The sequence below is a fragment of the Xiphophorus maculatus genome, chromosome 12 (assembly GCF_002775205.1).
Source record: "Xiphophorus maculatus strain JP 163 A chromosome 12, X_maculatus-5.0-male, whole genome shotgun sequence".
Lineage (NCBI taxonomy): Eukaryota > Metazoa > Chordata > Actinopteri > Cyprinodontiformes > Poeciliidae > Xiphophorus > Xiphophorus maculatus.
This window is the reverse complement of record NC_036454.1, coordinates 15,192,266-15,216,654: the sequence shown is the minus strand read 5'-3', so window position 1 is coordinate 15,216,654 and position 24,389 is coordinate 15,192,266. Positions and strand designations below refer to the sequence as shown.

The 24,389-nt window shown below is 37.2% G+C and overlaps 1 protein-coding gene across 1 annotated transcript in view; it reads left to right on the top strand.

Moving 5' to 3' along the window:
- Nucleotides 1-334: 334 nt before the first annotated feature.
- Nucleotides 335-24,389, top strand: part of commd10 (COMM domain containing 10) — a 69,500-nt gene continuing 45,445 nt past the window's right edge. Inside the window, exons 1-5 of the mRNA XM_005794930.3 lie at nt 335-457; nt 1,788-1,878; nt 2,446-2,556; nt 3,750-3,905; nt 6,436-6,546. Coding sequence (XP_005794987.1) covers nt 429-457; nt 1,788-1,878; nt 2,446-2,556; nt 3,750-3,905; nt 6,436-6,546 — 498 coding nt within the window. The 5' untranslated portion in view covers nt 335-428. The remainder of the gene's footprint in view (nt 458-1,787; nt 1,879-2,445; nt 2,557-3,749; nt 3,906-6,435; nt 6,547-24,389) is intronic.

Below are 24,389 nucleotides of genomic sequence, written 5' to 3'. Positions count from 1 at the left end.
TAGCATTTACACTAAGTTTGGTAATGCTAACTGACCTAAAACGAGAAATTTGGCTAATTTAACTTCAAATGTGAATGTGTTATTCGGTGTATGTAAACTTCTGGTTTTATCTTTAAATAGAATTATATCATAATCCATATTATGGATTATTCTGACGACGTACCGGCTAAATAATCTCAAACGATAGCTAAAAACTGTTTTGGTAATTGCACGAATTAAAATGAAAATGTACAGGCGAAGAAGCAAAATCCGTTTGCGCTTAAACCGCTGATGGAAACGCTGCTCACACAATTTGTCCCTCGTGCATTCCGTAGACCCACTACTCTCACGTGATCCGTCTTGTGACAACCGGAAGCAGGAACAATAACATCAGCGTTAGGATGCTTCTACAGCTGTGATAGTTTTTATTTGGATAAATTAACGCAAACATGACTTCCATCATAAAGGAAACGCAAAGGTGGGCTCGGTTCTGTTTTCTTTAAACGCAGATCAATTTTAGTGGCACAAAATCAGCATGTTGCATCTTAACCGGCCTTTGTTTATGCCGTAATTTTAACTCTTTTTTTCCCCCTTTTTTTAAATCCATGAATCTATATCGTCAAGTAAATATTTGAGTTACTTATTTGTGTTTCAATGAACATACATTGTGTATCGACTCGATGCATCTGTTCTGAAGCCAACCTGAACTGATTTTTTTTGTTTTGTTAAGAAAGGCTTTCAAATTTATAAACCCCAAAAAGTTCAGTTTTAAATCTTAAATTCTCATATGTGTTTGAAGAATTTGACAAATCAGTTGTTGCTTTACCAAAACATCCACCACACAAATGTAACACAAATGAGCTTTTTGGTTAATTCATAAAGCAATTGTGATGGATGAAGAGTGTAAGTTTCTCAGAATTAGCCCAAGTTTGCTTACGAATCAATAAATTGCATGAAAGCAAAACTTATTGCTGGAAGTGTATTTATTTCTAGAGCCCCACTGATGTGTGTTTCTAGGCAGTGTTAATATCTAAAAATTATGGCGGCCAATGGAGGATATCACACTCTCATTATTTTGTATTTTATTCACAGCATTTCTTTTCAGAGCTTGAAAAATCTAAATAGATTATTTAACTTAAAGCAACAACTCTTTCTGCTTCTGTGCTTTCAAATAAGTTGTGTTGGATGACATTTATGGTCTCCATTATGTTTAGAGTTCTGCTCAGATCCCCACAAAACTCTGAAGAATCCTATTGCAAAGGATAGTTTGAAGTGCAATAATAACTGGCTAATGTATTCCAATTGTTATACAGCTTTATTTCACATGCTAAGTTAATATTTGTCTCACATAAGTAGATTATGTCCTCGTAGTGGTGTAAAATATTATTTAAAAACAAAGCTGAGTTGGGGTTTTCAGCCAGTTGAGAGGCAATGAATACATCAGGCAGTATTTGGTAAGTGCATTATTCTGTGCTCCATACAAAGAAAGAAACTTCTACTCACTCCTTCACATTTTCTAGAATCTTATTTCAAGGACTTCAAACTGAACATTATGGAGAAAAATCTGGATGGTTTCTCTGATCTTAACATGTTAAAGCCTTCATAGTGGTAACATGCTTAGTCTCAGTCATAAATGTTGTTATTATGGTCAAAATAGGAGGAATACCCCATCAATGCATGATGTTTCTATTGTGTCACAACTTCACCTGGAAAAAATGTTGTTGTATCATTATTAATTAGTCAATAAAGAACTTGTAGTCTTAATGATCTGATCATCATTAACATCTTAACATCTTTTCTTTAAACAGCATTAAAGAAGCAGTGAACTTCATCAACACAGTTGACGTGAACAAGTTCTCCAGGCTTCTCTCTCGCATCATACAAAAGCTTCATGTGAAGGTACAAACACTACATGGTGACATGTGAACCAATCACAAGAGCACAAAGCTTTAACATCAAAGCTGGTGTCTGTATAGCAGTAGGCAGAGTTTAAACACTGTTTGACTTGAATCATTTTACATGGTTGCCAATGTTTTCTTCCAAAAAACAGGAAAAATCAGTTTCAAGTGCTAAAGGAAGACTATATGCTATTTGTTTTATTATACTGTGTAATGCTACAGACTTAATGTGTACCTTTTGCAGAAAATTCACTTTTTTAAAATGTTTTTTTTTTTAGGATTTTTGTGTGCTTCTCTTTGCTAGAATAGGACTGTCTTATCCCTCTGTGATTTGTTTTAGTTTTGTTACATTTTGTCAAATTACTTTTAAACTTTCAGGTTAAGCTCAACTTAATACAACGTTGATCTTTGATTTCTTCAAGTCTCCTTATAAAATTGTTGAATGCTAACACTGACACGTTGTTGTCAAAGAGAAGAAAGTTTGTCACATTTGTTCCACCTGTCAAATTAGTAAATATTAATGAGAATGTTTAAAATTGTCACTGCCATTGTTTTCTTTTCTTTACAGGGGGAACGAACATTCAGTGAAGAAGAAGAGGAAAAGCTGCAGGCTGCTCTGACCTTGGATAAACATGCTCTTGACTTGGTCCTGGAGACGACTGCCTTTATTCTGGAGCAGGTGGGAGGAGGACATCCTGAGAAAATATATCAGAGTTTAATTGAGTTTTTATTGAAAGTATAATTTTATTGAAATGGAACTGTTTTTTTAATATCTTGTGCTCCTATTTTTGATAAAAGATCTCAAACATAACGAAAAACATTCGCAAAGCAGATTTATTGATCTATTTTTTACTTGCTCAGATTTTCTTATGTACTTAATGATACCGTCACAAAGACTCATTCTGATCAGCCACATGCATGCAAAACTTAAAGGAGTAATATGTTGGAAAATGCACACTTAGAATATAAGACATTTCCAGAAAAAGTGTATTCTTATATTTGGATAATGTTCAGAGCTCGTTTTTTCCAGCAGGGGTCACTGTTGTGTTGCAAATGCATTGTTTTGTTATATTGATTTTATTTATACCCTACTTGTGATTATACTCCCTCCATACTAGTAGACATTTTTAAAGAAGTTTGGCCTTCATGCTGAGGTCAGGCTGCTGCTCTTAGCTGCGGTACTCTATCTGGATTTTTTTTGTATATTTCTCTTCTTTTAAATCTTACTCACTAAGTGTGGCGGCAAAATAAAAATGGTCTCCCATCCAACCTTATGTGTCACACTGCCAGCAGTTTTAGTTTTTTTTAAAATTATTTTTCTGACTGGAGATATAGACAAGTTTAGACAAACGGCTTCTCTCTTTTAGCAATTTTCTGGCTTTGGACATTAACCTGAAATGTAATTTATTTGAATTGCACCTTCATTTGAATTTTTTCATAATGCAAGGGGGTGAATGGTTGATAAAAATCTGTCCTTTAGTGTCATGTGATGCTTGTATCAGAAAGTCATAGGTTACTCATTTAAAAGATAAAACTATAAAAATGCTTTCATTGTTTGTACTATAAATACATTTTTCCTAACATGCTTCCTGACTAATTCAATCTGCTCAAAACACAGGTTGTCCTGAAGTATGCGACTACGACAAAAGATATAATTATTTTCTTGACTTTTTTTTACACATTTTTACCAGTATTGGGACTAAAACGGTACATTTAAAAATGTAATTTAACAGTATATCAACTTAATTTGATTTATTTTATGGTATTTTGCTTTGTTTTAATTTAAATTAGTGTATTTAAATAGAATTATGTAATTCTATTAAATAAATGATTTAACTGTTTTTTAAGTGACTTCTTTCTGCCTTCTCGTAGGCAGTGTATCACAGCATAAAGCCGGCCTCTCTGCAGCAGCAGCTGGAGGAGATCCATCTAAACTCCGATAAGGCTGAGGTGTTTTCTCAGGCCTGGGCCTCTGCTGGACCGGAGCTGGTGGAAAAACTGAAGCGCAACATCTTTGCTCCTAAGAAGGTAGGCCCAGATACAAGGTGCAAGATTATTTTTTTCAGGTATTTTTGTAGACAGGCTGACAAATGTTTCTCACCAGCCTCTAAGAGTGCAAAACCATAGAAAAGTGCAAAGAAAATGACATGAGTGCAAATTTATCACATCTAAAACCTGTTGTTAGCTTTAAAAACAACACAGGAGTCTCAGTAGTGCAGACGTCCTGCTACTGGCTGAATTCTTTGCCACTGTTTGTTTCAAATCTTGCACCAGTTGTAACACTGAAACTTTAGGCTTCTTTCTCTCTGCTCCTTCATCAAAGAGTGACACTTCAAACGGCCTTTCCCTTCAAGGGACAAGATCTAACACCGAGGAAATAAACAGCATGTAGACATTAGGCTGGAGTTGGTGTTGCTGTCACGCTTTCAGATGTCTCACCTGCCTCTGTCTCATAAGTCATCTCTCCCTCCTCTGTGAATTAGTAAGTCGCAGACGGTGACAGCGACCAATTCTCTGGAGGCCATCTGCTGCTGCTGTGACTTTGAGCAATAATTTACATATGTATCAACCACACAGGGCAGCTGACAAGTGTATGTTTCCTCTCATGCACTTTTTAAAAAAAATCTAAAGTAGGTTCTGGTCTTAAACAATTTGAAGAACTTGAAGATAATAAATATTACCACCAGCATTTTGTATTGATCAATGATGCTTTGTGATTTCCTACAAATTGGCCATCAGGTTGACGATTAAACAGTAAGGTGTGAAAATTGTTTATTTTAATCCTCTAAATTTCCTTTTAAAGAGGAAGTTGTGTCACCTTGCCCTGAAGACATCTTGGTCATAACCTAAAACATTTCCCTTTCAACTAAAGGGCATTTTAGGTTATTTTTTCTCCCCATTATTAGAATATTTTACGAGAAAAAGTGAAAATTACAGTTGGATTAATGAGTGGATTTGGGAGGTTGAGCTCATAATTTAAATGCAGTTGTGTCACAGTCCATAAATCAAAGCATGACAAAAATGCACATAACCATGAGCAATCGCTTAAATATGGAAATCTTGCTTTAGAACCTTAGCTAGTATGAATAAATGCAACCATACATGTCCAGGTTTGTCACCTGTTTTTCTTATACAGTGCAAATTAATACTGAAAGTCATCTCAGAGTCTTTAGCTGAGAAAGTAAACTAAATCAGGTTTTAGTGCTTTTTCATTTTACTGCTAAACTCCTGGAAGAGCCAGACTTAATAAATAAAAGTCATTGAGGTATGTGAGAACAGGATTGGAAATTTTATTATCAGTCAGAAAAATTCCATTTGAAATGTGTTTTGTCAAATATAGCTCCATGCAGTAAGGCAGAGCTGGATAAATTGTCCAAATCAGCTTATGTGTTTATCTCCATTTTAATTTTGCATGTCTCCAAGTGGATTTATATCCATACCCTGAAATAAAAATGGCTACCATAATGACATCGTGATGCGCCAGTTGTGAATAATGTGGCTGCTCTAGCTCACAGCTGTCCTCTGATCCTGTGGAAGGAGCCCAACTCAATAAGTCACTCACAGTTTATTATTATGGCCTCCGTCTGAATCGTAAAACACTTAGATGTCCTGCCTTGACTCGGTGCTGCTAATCTATCATGCTGCATCAGCTGACTGATGAACCACCTTTGTGTAAATCAACCAAACCAGAGCAGAGAGAGGCTAGGAATGGTATGAGAAGGTTTTTTTTTTATTCCTACCTTTAACAGACTAGCTGAAAAGAAAAAAATGATCCATTGCCAAAGTTTTAACCTGACGTTGGTAGAAAATGTTTATGATTAACAATATAGCCATCTGTAATAACTGCTGCTGACAATCATAAGCATGAATAGGTATAGGGCAGTTATCAAGATGAGGGTACAAATGTTTTAAAAAACTTTCATCTTCTCATTTTAGAGACTTTACTACGGTTTAAAGTCTTTGTAACAAATTCTGGCTTGTTTGGAGCTTTTTCTGTCTCTGTGCTGCATATAGTGTCTCTGTTATAATGCCAGGTATCTTGTAATGCAAGAAACATCTAATTTATTTCAAAACCTTTTGCTACATTTGTGATATTTATGCTGAACAATTCAACTTAGAAATAAATTAAATACATGTAACAAAGTTAAAAAGTTTAAAAGCTCTCATGTGCACAACCTGAAGGTAGAAGTCTTAACAGTTTGTATCCAGCATATGTGCGTTCTGCAGAGATGATAGTTATCCTTTCCCTGACCCCACACCTGTTGAAGTTCTGGATGTAGGGAAGGTCACCCCTGATGATCCTTTCTGCCGACCGCTGTTGTTTGTTGCGTTCTGAACCTGTCCTGTTTTATGAATGAGACAGACAGCACAGTGATGGGCGACCACAGAGCAGAATGAATACTGACCATCAAACAGGATTTATGTCACGTTATACGTAGAAAAAGGAATTACAGGAAAGATTTTATCTATTCACATTTAATTGTCTCGAGCCTTTATTAAACTGAAGTGTGAGAGATATATGTTCAAATTATAAACTGGCATAATTTATATTTTTAAGCTGGACTATGTCAGCTGGCAGCTGAACCTGCAGATGGCCCAGTCCAGCCAGGCTCGTATGAAGTGTCCCAGTGCCGTCCTGCAGCTGGGGGTCCGAAATGAAGATTCTGAGGTATGAGCTCCTAAAAACGTGACCCACATGACCTCTCTTTTGTTTCTGTGCTTTGGTTATACTTTCATATATCTACTGTAAACCAAAACAACCAAAACTGTCAGTGTGAAGTGCTTATCAGACTGGTGTCTTTTGTGAATGCCAAACAAAAATCATTTCCAGTCTGTCTGTTCTCTCTGCTAATTGATGGTAATCCCAGAGCTGCCTGTCTTGACTTAAAGAGAGTCTGACATCTGGCTCCAGAGTAACTGTGGTGTAAAGAGCAGAGATCAGGGAGCTTGTTATCTGAAACCTTCAGGGTGTTTTCGTTCTCTCAAGAGATTCACTTTGTAGCTAAAAATGGACAGTACGTAATATTTACTGTGCATGTCTGTCTTATGAACTTCTTTACAAATATTTTGTTCTTTCTCATTTGTTTTTAATACTCTTAATGTCTTTAATTCATATATCTAAGCAATACTTTGGGCTGTCATTTTAGAAAACATGCAAATATGATGTCATGCAAAGACATTTTTTAAAATCTTGTTTCTGTTTATTTTTTCCCATTGTGTTTTTAATTGGTAAGAGATTTAGTTTCCCCTTCACATTTATCTGTTGTTCTTCTGGGAGGTAAAAAAAAAGGGAACTCGATTATTGTTGGCACTTTTAATTGGAATCTTTTGTTTACACTTGATGCTTTGATTCTCTTATAACGTCAAACACTTATCATGGCGCTGTTAATACTCCAATAAACAGCTGAATTGTGTTCTGAAGTCTGTGGAGGACCATTGTTTGATGTCATGGATGCTGAAATCCTTAGTTAGCTTTAGCCTCGACTGGGTTGGTGTTTATCTTCTTAGCCTGGATGCTGTTGTTCCAGTTGAATAGTTAAGTGTTTTCCCTGCTCGCTTCTTTGGATTCTTTGCCCCAAGACGATGCTGGCTTAGCCTAAACTTGTAATAAGGCATGACATATTTAAATTTTTACCATGTTTAATTGGAGCCTGAAGGTGAAAAATGGGATGAAAATACTGTTTATGTTTATCTCTATGAAAGAAAGAGTTTTTAAATAGACATTTTGAACTAGATTCTTATGTTTTTCTCTAGGCTTTCAAAGGAAACATTAATTTATTTAAATCCATTTACTTTTTTTATTCTTGGTGGAGAAATCTGGGTGGGCTAAAACCAAGCCCTGCCAAAAGTTAAAGGAGAAAACTTCAGAAATGTGCTTCCGTTACGTGCCTGCAGGGGGCACTGTTGTTTCACAGGTTTAAAAACATCCTCCTCAAAAGCAATGACACGGATAGGACCCTTCTGACTGAGATGATGCAAATGAACTTTTTTTTTCTTTTGCACTTTTTAAAAATCTGACTTCTCGGTGTTTTCTGAGTCAAACATCTTTTTAACTCCTGTTAAAAATTTCTCTTCGCAACTTCTGGTTCGGGAAGGCATTTGCAACAACTGAGAGGTTTAGCTCCAAGTGTGATTACCACACAGGTTAAACACCCTGGCTGCTGCTAATTGTCTAAAAGAGAGGGGGAGCTGCTAATTGGAGAATATAGAAAATTAAAAGGTGATGAGTAAAGATGTGACGAGACATGCAAGTGAAAGAGGATGTGAAAACAACTTGGAAAAAGGAAAGAGGTTATGAAATTGTAAAGATGAAGAGAAGGAAGGAGCGAAAGGCAAGACTGGTACTCTAGATTTTATTGATTGCTGTGGAAGCTAAGTGGAGAGTTAGACACTCCTGCATCTAACCAGCCTCCTACTTTATTAGAACTCTCCCTGAAGAGCAGAGGAGGAGGAGAACTGCCAGAGCATCTCATATCTCTTTCCTCCAATCAATTTGTGCTATTCAACGCATCACGAGTGGCGTGCATAAGGTGTTAGAAAGAACACAGAAACTAAAAGGACCTTAGAGTTCAGGATAATCCCCTCTGCCTTTAAAATACAGTGCTTTGCAAAACATTTTCCTCTGTTTTTTCAATTAAATCATTAAGGTCTCACAATCAGGCCTTAATGTTTTAAGAATGAGGTAGTTTAAATATTCTCATAAAGAGTGATGGAGATATTAATCCATACAGGTGGGATGTAAAACCTGACTTTTTTTCTTCAGTGTCCTTGATAAACAGTCTGATGTGAGCAGTGGAGGTATAGGATCCAGGGGAGGGTGAAAAGAAGGGTAAAATAACAAAGGAAGATGATGGATTGATAACACGAAGATCACAGTGGGGGAAAAAGATGAATTTGAAGCAAGTGAGAATTTGTTAAAATCTATCCTCCAGTTCCCCTTCGGGTACATGAAGCGCTTATGGTAATACCAGATGTCTACATGGAAAGCCTCAGGGAGTTTGATTTTTTAGCTGTTAATGAAATGCAGTTTCCTTTTCATCAGTGTGCAACAACAAACATGATTTTGTTTTATCTGTGTTACAGCAGAGTGTTGTTGGATTTCAATCCCGACTACAGAAACCTTGATTTTATTGTTTTTCATCACAAACACATGGTTACTGAAGTTTCTGATTCTGAGATCTGTTGTCAGTTTAGATTTGTTTTTACGTGGCGGATGCTGTGCTTCAAAACACACTGCTGCAACTGCTGGTGGTTTATGAAATTTAGGAGAGACGGCTGCTCGAACTCAGAGCCCGAAGTCTCAAGTACCTTGTCTTGTTGGTACTTGAGGCGGATAGACGGACTGGGGCCTCGTCTGAAGAAATGCAAATGCAAAAAGTTAAATATCTTGATCTACTAGGTAATCTGCATCTCAACTCTTGGCTGTGGTCATAAAATCTGGATCATCCTGAAAAAGTACACGATAGCTAAGGTGAGAGAAGCTCAGAGTAAAGTTGCACCTCCATTGAAAGTAGTTGGCTAAGGTGGTTGGGACATCTGATCAGGATGCTGCTTGTTTAGAGGTTTGTTTAGAGGTTTTCCAAGCATCTCTCATTGTGAGAAGACCTGAAATGCTTTCTGACTTGGGCGTGTCTGAGAACCCCCCAGCCACCAAAACTAACTGGAGATGTCTGGGTTTCCCTTATACATGTTTTACTTCTGTGACTTGACTTTGGATCAGTAAAAGAAGATTGATGGAATCATAGTTGTTTCTTTCTGTAAAATTTCCACCAAATATAAGTGCAACAAACAACTTAAAAAAATAGCTTGAAATATCAGCAGTTCCAGCAACACAAGCATCTTTGGAACAAGAACAGAAATACAATCAGTCTACTTGTATTAATGGGCAAATTCCATGTGGTGATATACATCCTTCTCCAGGTAAAAACAAACAAATTATGTTATGTAAAAATACATATTTATTATTTTTATTCTATAAAATGTAATCTTTTTTTTTGAGTGGGTAAGTTGTTATTCTCCAAACCTCGTCTCTTTTGTGGTATCCCACAGGGGCGTGTTTTTGATCCTCTTTTTCTTTCTTCTCTCTCTCCACCTGCTTTCTTTAGCATCTGATTTTAATGCAATGCGAGCAACACATATCCGCTTACTTTAGAAGCATGAGGTCAAGACCTTTTTTAAATATTTGGTAGATTTGACAAAAAAAGAATCTCACCAAATCTTGTGAAATTAAAAGAAAGCTAAACAAAAGCCATATTTTTGATAAAATACCCATCTTCTATGACCGTCTCTTCACATCAGGACTTCCTCATCCTCAGATCTGGCACTTTTGAAACTCACTTTTATAAACAGATACTGTTCCATTCATCCTTTCTCTAAACCTGTATAATCCATAAAGCTGCAATATGCAACTTTTATAAACAATATATTTTAAAAATTTGCTAAAACTGTCACTATTTTGTGATAGTATGACATAGGTCAAATATTTTTGAGAAAAAAATTGAGAAAAAAATGTGGTCCTGCTGCCATCTGCAGAAATATACAGTTCGGTCAGAAACACCCAATCAGAGCCAGGAGGTGGGTCTTAGCGCTTTCAATCAGGCTTGTGTACATGGTTCTCACACCCTCCCCCTTGCTCTCTGCTATGCTACAGCAAATCCACCACAGCAGAGCCTGATACATGCTCAGGCTAGTTAGCATGGCAACCGATGATGGTGGAAAAACTTTTTTTTAATAGCACTTTGAGTAGCATGTACATGTGCATGATTGACAGCACTAAGACCCTCCTCCTAGCTGTGATTGGTTGTTTCTGACCAGGAGTGGTATATTTCTGCAGATGGCAGCAAGACCAAATTTTTTTCTCAACCACAAGGCAGAAAGCAAAGGAGTTTGATTTCTTTCTCAGATTTTCTGTCTTATGTTATATTTTCTCAACATAGTGACACTTTTAGTCTGTTAGTGACTGTGCCAGTGTTTTTTTTTTTTTTAATAAGTTTGATTTGACTAAAATTAAACTGTAAGTATTAATTCACTTACGTTTTTCCTCATTGTCTCTTGAACATTTGACTTCTTGGTATTGTTGAGTATTGAACTCTGCTTAGACAGATTCTGGGACTGTTGGTCAATTTCATGGTGGAAATGATAAACATCCTTTTGGGATTCTATGTCTTTTAAATGTGGCCTTGCAGATCAAAATACATTGAAGACGGGCAAATGCTAGTGAAGAAGGTGAAGGATATTGCAGATTAATCTGTTCTATATATTGTCATTATAAAGATCTGGATATTAATTAGGTTAAAAGCGACATGAGCCGCTCTAACGCAGTTGCTCTACTGGAATATAATTTTGTGGAACTAAAGTGAGGTTCTTATTAAACAGATCTTAGCAACTGCATTGTGCCATTTTTAATGCATTTAGAACAATAGTTTTATGACAAATATAATTGTATGTAGCACAAGAGATTTAGCATTTTTTCATAATGTGGAGACAAAGATGTAATATGAGCACAGGCTGAGGCTAACGGGTCACTCACAAATCCATATATCTCATAACCTCTTGAGGACAATTATTCTTTTTATTCCCCAGAGGGTTGAAGACATACATCTAGAAAGTGTTTTGCATCAGCTTTTGCTTTGGTGAGTTTAAAAGTTTAAAATCAGTCATTGGCTTTATAACCTTTTCTCCTTTATCTTTTGGTTTTAAAGTGAACTTTTTATTATCAATCCCTCCCCCCCGCGGTGGTGACATTTATACAACAGACTGTTCACCTACAAAGTAACCATGGCAGATTTCAATATTTATTTATTTTGAAACATGCAAGGCCACAAAGGCACATTGAACTAATGAGCTAATATAGTTTCTACATGCTGGCAGAGACCTCAAGGGATTTCTTCAGTTAATAACTTCAGACAGACTTGATGGCGGTTGATAACACAGAACTCCCTCGTTCAAAACTCAATTTGAAGACAAATCCTGGGTTTCTTTCCCTACTGATTTTCTTCATTAATCTGGTGGCACATTTAATCAATACTTGTTTTTATTTTTTTTATTTTGTTTGGATGGAGTAAACACTCGGTTCACATAGCACTCTCCAAACCGAATGGCAGCCTAGGCAAAAGCATGTAAAAAATCCTTGAATTAAGGTTTGTTTTGAAGTAGCATAACAGAAAAACAAAGCAAACATTTAATTTGGATATATGTGCTCATCCAGATAGGAAAGACAAAATAACCAGCCATGCAAGTCAGGCAAATATGTGTAGCTTTTTATCAGTACAACTACTAGAAAACAGGCAACTTGTCAATATTGTCAGCTGAACTGTAATGAAATAGTTGAGAAAACAGGAACTGGAAAAAACAAGTCTGTTCTACCATCACAAACATAAAGCTGTGTGGTTTAATAAATGATAGATAGCAAATACCATCATCTCTGGCACTTCAAGCCGGGGATGTTTCCAACTCACGGCTACCAGTAAATACTGTTTATATATTCGACAATGTTCCTGTAACCAAAAATAAAACCGTAAAGCAGTTTCACAGAAATATAAATGTATACCATAAACTAAATGTTTTATTTAGAACAACAAAAAGCCACAAACATATTACTGATGCAAATAAATACCTAAATAGAAGGGTCCTTAATGGGTCTTTTTAATCCAGACCTTTAGGCCAAATGAACTTGAAAAATTGTTCAGAAAATTAGCCTCCTGAAATCCCCATGGTCCCTACAACTAAATACAGAAAACATGGTGATAAGGGTGCTTAAGGACTGACCCAGGACTTAGGATTGTCTAGAGATTGTTCAAAGAGGAATGGCCAAAACTCAATTTCTCTGCATGTTCCAACCTTGTGAAATGTTAGTGGCTATTGTGTGCTGACAAAATTGACAAAAGTCCTTCAAGCGTATAATTCCCACTATCTTAAGATCCTGAGTGTTGAGGGATAAACTCTGAAAAAAACCTTGACATGAGGGAAAAATACAAGTTTCACTACAACCAAGAATCCATCAGGGAAAAATCCCGTAGATGTTGTCTGTACTCAGAATAAATGTTTAGGATAATATGATCCTGCAGAATGTCTGAAAACTTCCAGGTGTTGTGAAACAGATAGGACTTACACTAAGCCACATCATCTCCACTCCAGGATGATGAGCTCGAGTAGAAAACAGATGACACAAATCCACAGGGCTCAAAACCCAAGAACACCATCTCCTACGTGTAGGAATGAGGAAGGAGCAGACATGCTGAAACACATCAGGATCTTTTGTCAGGCTCTGCTGCACAAGCATAAAATAGAGGGTCAAATAACAATAGTAATTTACAAATCTGTCTTCATTTTAGACTTACTTCTGCTCCACCTGATACCCATGATAAAATGTTTTACTGCCTATTGGACAACAAGTAGACATTTAGGTCCATATTGATGTCAAATATTTTCTCTATGAACATATTTTTTAAATTTATATAATGCATAACTGATTGATAATTATAGATATTTTGGGTTTTCAGTAGCTGTAAACCATAGCCTTTAAAATCAACAGGAAAAAAATCTAAATATATCTCTGTGTTATGAATCTATGAATTATGAATTCCACTTTTTGAGCTGAATTGCTTAAATAAAGACTTTTTGGATACTCTTCTAATTCCTTGAGATTTATCTGAAACTTATTTCATGCAATTCTATGATAAATGTCTTTATAGAACCTGGCAGGCTGGAAAAAATAGTTTCTCTGTTCCCTCTCTGCCCTGTTGCGATACTGCAATAGTTCAGTGAGCTTTCAGAAAGATTTTGACTTTAAGGACAGCACCTGCAGCACTCTTTTCTGATTTCTCAATAGCTGAGTACCTGTTAGCATCACAGAAGCTGAGAGGTAAATTGTTCTCATTCAAACATAAGTGCATCTATGTTTTCAGGAGGACCATTTTTCTGTCAGATCTGTTAAGAGTTGCATCAATGTAGTGTTGCGTTATTCCACCTTAGTTCAAGCACTCATGGACTTGGTTTGTTTAGTCATCCTAACATAGAAAACAAATGGTGCCCCTGGATTGGCAGACGCTAGCCAACTGGCATTTGTCTTAGGTATTTCAGCTTCCCAAGATGCAGTTTCTTCTGAATATTTTAGAATTAATCTACAAAAGAATCTGCGAATAGGCTGTTTTCTCTGCAAATAATTAGGAGTCACGTTTCAAAGAAAAATCTGTGATAGGTGAATCTATAAATACTGAACCGTGAATAGATGGAGGTTCACTGCTTATGAACAAAAGTTTCTTAATTATCTCACTTAGCAAAGAGAAATAATTTTGGCTATCCTATCTTACCTTGAACAATAATAGTTTCATTGAATATATTGTGAACAAAAATTGCTCATGTCCATTTTTAGGCAGTGTATCTAAACGTCCAGTTTCAACGGAATGAGATCATATCGAGTTTTCTTCTTCTTCTCCACTCCAAATTATAACACAGACTAAGTTGTGGAAACTTACTTGTTGTTTTTTTAGTTATCAAAGAATCAAGCATGAAAGACTGCTTTTTTTTCTTCTGATACTATTTTTCCCTTATTGTTGCTTACACCATGAGTGCTGTAATCATGGAAGAACGGAAGCCCTTTGTTCAAAAGCAAACAACAAGCCAAAGTCTCACACTTGACGCACAGTTTGAGCCCCCCGAGTGAAGCCTGTGACTTTACTTATTAACGCTGCATGACGAGGAGTGCAATTAAGCCTTGCCTCTTTTAACTTTGAATGAGGAGGTGCTGTGATCAGCGTCTTCCCAAACATCCCTTCTTGCCTCACGTGTCTCTGTCAAACCAGCACAACTTTGATCGCAACTCTAAGCTGTTCACTCTCCTGATGAGTTACGTAAAGCACCGTTCCTGCCTCCTACACACTGCCGGCGCGCGCACCGCGTCAAACGAATGCGCCCGGATCCAGCCCTCTTTCCCTTTGCCGTCTCGGGGATTACATGACCCAATCGATATATTGGAGAGGCTCAGATGTAAATAGCGCCGAGTTCAGATCGGTCTCTCCGAGCCACCCACCAGCCTGGAAGCACAAAAGCAGCTTTGTGTCGGCCTCTACTTGTCTTGCTCTACATGTCCCAGGATGCTTTGTTGCTTTGTCTGCACATCTTTTTAAGGAGTCTCTCTCCATCTCTCTCCGTCTCTTTATCCAGCTCTCCCTCGGCCTTCTACTTTCCCACTGGTGATTTGTTTTGTTTTGTTTTTTTTTTCCTGTGGGATTTGGGATCCCATTCATGGAGCGTACATTGTTCAGTTCTTATCCATTCCAGCGGATGGGCCCCGGCAGGCAGAATGGGTGACTGTGGGCGCCCTCCTCTCTCTCTCCACCACCCCACTCTGTGCTTCTTGCCATACCATGATGTCATGGCTCTTATCCCCTCCAGGGGTACCCATTGATTTTTCTCTCGCCATTACACACTCCCTATATCTCCCCTTTCCACCTCTTCTACACCCCCCACCCCCACCAACCCTCAATCCTGCACTCCTTTATATCCTCAGCCAGTCACTTTCTCAAATTCTTTAGCCTCTCAATAGGCGCCTGGGGGATTTGGGGATGTTTGGATGTTGTTTAGCACACCCACGCTACATGCTTGACACCCAGATAGGCAGTTGCCATCAACGTTGCCAACTGCAACTCGCTGTTCAATCTTATCTGTTTAACGTACCCCCCACTTTTTTATTTTTATATTTCCCACTCTTGTGGTCGGCTTGTCTGTTTTTCTGATTCACACTATTTGTGAAGTAATCATTAATCTCTCTCCCTTCGCCTGGGCCTGTTCATACTGAGGTTGCCATTTTGCCAGAGTTTTACAGTAAAAGGAAAATAATTTCAGTCGTTTTTTGTGTTGCCATTTATTTTAGAGAGGCTGCTCTGCCTCTTGGCTGAACTGCGCCGGGATGAGAAATCTATTTCAGTTTAAACAAGAGGCGCTGATTACACAAGTGCAGAGCCAAATCACATCCATTCATAGTAGCGAAAGTTTTCTGACAGCCATGAACGGGGTGAAAAGGCGGTTTTTTCCCCCCTTTTCTTTTCAAATGCCCAATTTGGTAATAATCTAGACATATTATCACGCCATGAAGCAGGGTGTTGTATTAGTCTCGCAGTTTCTCTTTTCTTTGGTCGCTTCCAAGTTATCTTTGTTCACCTTCATTCTACTATGAAGAGACATAAAAGAAATATGAGCATGTAAGCTACAGACCTCTTTGCTGCCTGAAATAATGACCTTAATGGGTAGGTTGGAGCTTGGTAGTGTTGTCATCCGACATTCAATGTTACAGCAGAGAGAGCTTCGTGTGCCTGTATCAACAAATTGTCACCAGTGTCAATCTGGACGACCAGTCTGTAGTAATTCCAGTAACTGTAGTGTTGAAAGGAAAAACGTTGCTTTTTAAAATAGTCTCAAGGTTCATAGCTGAGTGTTTACCTGAAGTGTAAGGGCAGAGGGCACATGGAAAATACAGGCAATATGAAGTCTACACCAAATAAAATAGCTACATAAAAAAAAATCTGAACACTTTCACCTTCAATTTGATCCTGTACTCTATACAACTCAACAGGCTACATTTGTTTTCAAGGAAAAAACATCTAAAACTATGTGGTTGTAGAAATGTGCAGTGAAAAGGGAGGCAATGAAAAAAATATGTTTAGTAAAGAAACTGTAAAGTCCAAAATCCAAACATCAAGAACAATTAGCAGGAAACTGAGATAACTCCAAAATCTAGAAGCATAAACGACGACAGTAGACAGTGGAGCCGATAATGGACAACAGGATGAACCAAGCAGTGACTGAAAGAACCAAAGGGGAATATCTTCTGAGGAGAGACGATGAGTGGAACAAGAGACAGATGGAGACTAATTAACCAGAAGGGGAGTAGCGGAAAGAGGAAACTAGAAAACAGAAAGATGGAGGAATCTAATTGAATGAAAGGAAGAACAGAAAGTAAACACACAATGATCAGAAACTGGAGAACATTACACAAACAGAACGTTATCCAACATGAGAGACTCAAAACAGATACAGGAAAGACAGGAAGTAAAGAAAAAATCCAGGAGAAAGGCTAAAAACCTTCCTCATAAATCACACATTGCTTCTTTCATTCATGATTTAACATATGTATGTTTGTATTAAGCAAAGAGACAAACTCATCTAAAGTCTAAGTACAAGATGACAAACTAATAGAAAAAATAGCTCAATAAATAGTTAAGTATGTAGGCTTCACAGTCCCTTGTGTTTCAGGATGAGCTGAATTAGCAAATAAAAAAACATCATTGTCTATTTAAGCTGTGTTATAAACTTTTCCTCAGTCCTAATCTTTTCGTCTCTCACAAACGTACATTTTCAGCCCCCTCACTGTCCCTCCTTGTGCATGGGAGAGACAGAGTCTACATACCAAAAGGGGAAAAGGGGGCTGCCTCGGTAATCGTCCAGCTCTGTCACAGAAAAGGAAAAATCTCCCTGTCCAGTTGAGACTACTCCCCATTTCTGTAACAGCCTTGACAAACCTTCTGCCCTCTGCAGTACATTAAAAAGGCCTACTGTTCCAAAATGTTGACCTTGGCTGAGGAGGTTAAGTGAGTCCTGCTCCTTCTTTCCTTCTTTTGGCACACCGAGGATAGTTAGTTTACCTCCTAAGATTACTGCTGCATTTTTATATTTAATCCACCCCCCACACACTTAGAAGATTAAAATTTGACACCTCTTTTTTTTAAACTTTCTGTTTCTGTCCCAGTGCCATGTTGTAAGCAGATTCAGAGGTGACTGCAAAGTTTGAAAGAAGAAACTTACATTTTGACTTGAAAAACACTGACTAGTGCCAGAAACAAAAGTAGGAATATCTAAACTTAGACTTTCACTACCCAAACATTTCAAAGATCCTTTGATGGAACAACTTCTTTTTCCCTGCCCTGTTGGATACATTACAGAGTTTGGCAACAGAGACTGGTAAATGACATGACAGTCTCTGTTTCTCCATAACAGGGAACAATTGGCTGCCACCAACATAATCGTCTTGTCATGGCTCACTAACAGCTCGTGTTTCTTAGCTTGTTTGTGTTGGCACTTCAGTTGAGGGTGTCTTAGTTTTCCTTGGCCTTCTGCATCAATCTCTCAGATCTGAAGGCTCCTAAAGGCAAGTCTTTCCTGGTTACAGTGACATGCTGAGATTGAATTTACTGGATGGGTAAACATAATTTATATCTTGGGTATATCTTGGGTTATGTGATAAAACAGTCCCAGTATTTTATTTTTTTTTTATCCTTTTGACTTTAAAATGTTTTATTACTTGAAATCACAAATATAGAACCCGAGGATGAGTAACTGTGAGGCTGATTTGTTGTATATTTATTTTGGAAGCGAATAAAGCTCAAGAATTTGTGTGTTGTCCATTTGTTTTTTCAGTGTTTTTCAATAAAACACTTTGCACAAAATAGTCTAGAGCGTCATGGTGTGTGACTGCTTAATAGAAATTATCTGCTGCAATTTGTGATGATTTGTTCTATCTTAGTGCGTGTTTCAGTTTTGCTACTTTAATTATTTCTGCTAATGCATTATTATTTGAATTATTTATGTAAATACTTATCTATTATTGAGATTTTTTAAACATTGCATAAAAAAACCCTTAAGTTTACGTGTGGATTCTTGCACCCAAGAAGCTCTGCTTTCTTCATTTGTGTTACTCTGTGTGGAATATAATTAACCCCTGAATTATTCATACACCTGTTATCAGTTGTTATCCTTTTAAAATTAGAGTAAAAGTACATTATGACTGTATTTCAGTCAAAATAACAGAGAGCAAAAAGTCTACCATAACCGCAGCCTATGATGTACAGGAATCTTACATTTATTATTCTGTACATACCAAAAGGATGCCTGTTCAAATTCACTGCACATGTAAGTAAGCACTTAAGAACTCATCTGTGGACAAATAAGAAAATGCTTCATTTTATTTTATGTTTTCTCTTACTTTGTGATTCCTGGGCAGAAGATTGCCACTGATAAAACTAATGTAAAAAAAACACAAAACTGTTCATCTCTTTGCAAGTGAGCAAAGTTTAAAAAATGAACACATACTTGTAAAAAATTCTCATAATCATCAAGCCTTGAGTTTTCTTTTGACTTATTGACTGAAAATTTAGGGAAAACTCTACTATAGGACATCTTTACAATATTTAAGATGCCGCCTTTTTCGGTTAAGACATATTGTTTAAGAAAATATGAATGAAGTCTAATATTAATAAATATCTAAGCCTTAAGCCTTCTCTATGTTAAGATTTTTTTGGATGTTGCCATAAACTGAGTTTTAGGAGGTGAAAGACTTGCGTGGAGGCAGGTAGTGAGTGGATAAGTTGTCCACAGAGGCTGAGGTTTCTCCAGCCAATGATAAACTGCCAGCAGTCATTCCAGTTCAGGGATCAGCAGTTTGTAGGGGCCTAAAGTGATTTGTCTTCTTTTCAATGTTTGCAGCATCCATCTAAGCAGTGTGGGAGGTGAGAATACAACGGTGAAAGCACCAGGTTCTATTTCCAGACGTGTAATCTTTTTTCCCTGGTTAGGTGCCATTCAGATACAATATGCCATACATGTTACTTTGAATAATCCAATCCATGATTTTATTGTTAGTTTAGGTTGTCTTGCCCTGCTTTTTTTTTTATATTATTGTCTCTTTACTTCCTCTCCTGGTTGTTGTTTTTCCTTACCATTTTCTCAATCCCTCATGCTTACAGGATAAATATTTAATATTAATAAATTCCTTCGTTCAGCAAATAAACAGCAAGATTCTCTGCCGGCATTTAGTCCTACAGGGAGGTGAAAAGCCTATATTATACAAGAAGAATCAATTATAGTTTATGGTTTTTCAGAAGTTTGTAGTTACTGCGTTTAAATAACTGGTGTGTGTGTGCCCAGTTTTTATTCTCGCTACTGTGCAAATTTACAGAACATTACTTTCACTGTAACACTCTGAGCTGTTTCCTTTATCTCCAACCTTGTGTTGCTCCCATTGTTTTCACTCAACAGAATGAATGAGCTGAGCAGCACTGTGCGCACTTTGAGCTATTTTTGGCTACTCGAAAGGATGAGTCACAGTAACATATGAATAGATAAGGAACGATCCTTTCACAATTTGCAAATATGCTCCTTCTTCCATTCCCCGGTTTTCATTCCCGCATCTCCTGTCACTCCTCTAACTTTTCTCTTTATGTAAATATTTTTTCTCTCTGCGTTCTTCCACCATTGTTTTTTGACATCCTAATAAACACAAAACCATCTGTCTCGCTGATTTGTCTGCATGATGATTGCAGCAAGCATTACTTTGACATCAACATTTTGTAAACACAAAAAAAGTCCCATCTATCTCATGCTATTGTCGTCATGTTGCGTGTTAATTACAGCACATGCGTGTCCCTGCAGGGGTGAAGTTGTTAAATCTGGGACTCATGGGAGTAGGTGTCAGGTAAGCCTGATGGTCCAGAGACTCAACAGAGGTGGAAATGCGCCCCAGCAGTATATGAAGTCTAATTATCTATGTAATGCTCCTGACAATGACACATGGTGTTAACGTTACAAGCAGCCCGCTGCTTTCTCTAGAAAAGGGCAAGTTAGGTCTGTAGTGAAAAATCAAGTTTGGTTCATGTATTTTTCAGAGCTGGATAAGTGTTGAACAAACTGGTGCATAAAAAAAACACATCAGTGGATCCCTACGTATTTGTGGCTCAGGATTTGAGGATGCACCTACTCACGAATTTTCTTTAGAGCTAACACCTGGAATTATTCCTGGAAAATTTGTCTGTTCTGAAATTTTTTCGTAGGGCGTATCTAAAATATTCAAAAGGAGAAGCAGCTTGGGAAATGCCATAATACTACTTGACACATTATTGCCTAGCATTTGCAAATCAGCCAATCGAGGAGTGCCACTAATTTTCCTTGGTGCAGATTTACTGTACCTCCAAGAGTGGCGATAGAGAAGACTGTAGATGTCAGCTTCTGTAGTAATGCTAAGACAGTTTCTGTGTGCAAACTATCTTACTTTGCATATTAAGGTACATTTTGTGTTTGAAATATTAAAATAGGCAGTTATAAACATTCTTGGAGGATGTGTTGTGTATTTCAGTTATTCACAGGCAGGACCAGGGGTCAACTGCACTCTGATTCTCGTTGTTGGGTTGAGAATATGTTGCCAAAGTCTTGTTGTTATGCTGCATAATCATGCATTCATAGCTTCTTGTTTTCACTGTCTTTGTGAACGCTCACTCTAAACTCTTTATTTTAATGGAGGATAAAATATTCAGCAGTTTCGTGCAGTGAAAGGATCCAATGGACCTTATTCAGAACATGATGAGAAGAAAACCATTTTTTGACAGGTTCTGTTTTCCATCAACTGAATAGCAATTATACAGTGGCTAACCGCTGCTAAAATGTCAGGAATCTCATTTCCGCTGCTTGTATCTGAGACCTAGTTCTTTTGGTGATGACCCAAACTTCATGACAGTAGGTGAGAGTCAGCACACAGAGGACCAACGTCTCCGCTTTTGAGGAGCTGATCTCATCCCAGCCGCCTCACTCCCTGCTGCAAACCTCCCCTATGCATTCTGTAGGTGCCAGCACAACCACATCATCAGCAAAGACAAAATCCGCTGATCCCCAAACCAGACTTTGTTGGCTGCCCCTACAAATTCTGTCCATATAAGTTATGAACTGGATTGGTGACGAAGGGCAGCCTAGTTGAAGTTCAACATGTGCCAGGAAAAGGTTCAACTTTGAAGCAAAGCAATCTCATCATACATAAATATCAGTCAGGAGAAGGCTACATATGTCTTCCAAAGCCTTGTGGGAGAATATATCATGGTTTGAGAAAACTATAGTTGAACGTTTGACAACATTTTCCAAAACTGGAACTTCAATATTACCAACAGAGCACCACACCCACAGAGGAACATGGTGGTGGCAACAACATGATCTAGAGTTTTTTTCCTCGTCAGGTAGATGAAATCATAAACAGTTAAATTGCAATCTGTTTTGACAGCTAGAAAGCTTAAGATGAGGAATTATATTTATGGCCATGAGTCTAAGGATACATCATAAACAACAAAATAATAGTTACACCGAATAAAAATTTGTTTTTACAGTGATGCAACCAAGACATTGATACTTTTTGATAATTTCTTCTCCAATAAATGTGTTTTCAAATAAATTGTAAGGCATAAACAGGACAAAACCATTAAATAATTTGTCATATTCTCAAAGCGGGGCATGTTAACAGAGGTGTATAGGTATGATTTCATTATTGACCAAAATACTTGCTAATATTGCTAATCTTAAATAACAGTGATAGTAAAAATGATGTACTAAGATGCAAAATATTACTTTTAGCCAATGTCATGACAATATCTACACAAAATGTAACAAAAATTGTTTCGATATGGTATTTTTAAAATTTTTTATTACGGTAGATTGCCAGTATCTTAATTCCCCCTTCATTTGTCTGAAAGCATATTTTGGACAACACTTCTTTGCGCGCAAATTAACGTTAACTTTGACTTCTTGGCGACGCAGCAGGAAAACAACCCTCAACACACAACAGGTATAAATGTTTCATCTTTCTCCCTGACAATGATTTGAGCTGGAGTTTCTAAATATTGCATGAATGTCCTCCTTGTGAGCACGGGCTGATTGAAGGTGTGTGTCTCAACAAAATAAATGTGGGACAGAGTTGAAAGAGCCTTTGTTTCTGCGTAGACAGGAATGAGTCATATGCAAACCTGTTTACAAGTCTGCTTGTCTGTTTCTTGATAATGTGGGTCAGAGAAAATCCATCAGGGCGTTGAGGAAGAGAAACAGAAGGAAGAACAAGACCCCATTGTCCACACGCATTCTTTTTGCTATCACAGCCTGAAATGTCTCAATACCTTCCTGTCCTGTACATATATAATGTAAATATATTTTGTTTGCAGCATTGCAGCCTTGCCAGCACTCCTGTAGCATGTCAGATTGAAACCACTGCTCTTTGTTTTGAGCTCTTGCTATGAATTATACATGCAGGAGAATGCTCTCTTTTTTTAGGCTTGGCAAACACTTGGACTTTGAAGCATATGGCGACATATGTCAATAATTCTTATAGGAACCACCACTACCACAAATTTGGATGAAATTGTGTACGAAGCCACTCCTGAATAATAGAGAAATATCAGGCAAAGCCTTCACTTAGGCCTCTGTCAAACCCGTGAAACGAGTTTCTTTTTGTAGATAATATTCTGACAGCTTTTCCATCACCCACTCTGCTCCAGATACATACAGATACATGTTTTCTTTTGTTGCGTCGACTGCTGCTGTCAGATCAAAACTCAGTGCAACCACACACATAAGTTTTTGTTACAGACACTTGTCTCAGAACAAGAACACCAGCATACTGTACTTCCATGATAATCACCATCTTCACAGTTACATCAGCCCTTAGGGAAAAACCTTTCTTGTTGTGTTCTTCAGTCTTTTCAGAGCTCAACTATAGAAAAACCTCTTACACAATCTCAGCAGGCTCTTTCTCGTAAACTAGGACATGATTCATGTTTTTGCATCTGCTGGGATGTTGGTGTGTATCTGTGTGTATTCTCTTTCTACTGTTGCTGTGTCAATAATATTTGTGGGTGGATTGATGTTTGCCTGAAATTTGGCTAAAAAGAAGAAGATAACTGCAGAGGTTCCCTACCAAGAGGCGAGAGCATTGAAATAACAAGAGAACAAACACTGATGAAAATCAAAGTTTGCTTTGATTTGTACCAATATGTACGTACTCCATATTGCCAGATGAACTTAATTGTCTTTACATACCCTTCCTTAACTCACCTTTTCTATCAATACCAGCATGACACTCAGAAATGGAGAACCTTAAGGTTGTGGTTTTGATGGACTCAACTGAACCTGCATGTTTTATTTTGCTTTAAAGAAATGTTGCTGGTCCAACCATAATTCAAAAACATAACATTTAGCCTAAGAATGTGCAAACAACCATAGGTTATTTTACTGCATTTTTCTAAAAACATTTTCTTCACTTAGATTTTTTTCTGTTTTTTAAGCAGAATTGGTCAGAATATATGTGAATGTATATATATATATATATATATATATATATATATATATATATATATATATATATATATATATATATATATATATATATATATATATATATATGAAAAAAGTTTGAAATTCATTTATCATGGTTTGAATTTTTGTTGAATTTTAACAAGGGTGTGTACACTTTTGAGATCCACTGGTAAACATTAGAAAAACTAAAATCTAATTACATTGATCTGACTTTAACTGATGTGGAGCTTCTTCAAAAATCGTAATTATGGATGCAAGTGTGATGAATTTGTTTAAAAATGCACCCTGGTGACTTTTCTGCTAATACAGATAGATGTTTCCTACAAAAAGTGTCAAAGCAAGAAGATATGCAATTTTTTAACAGAGGCTTTGGGACCATAAAATAAAACATCGATACGA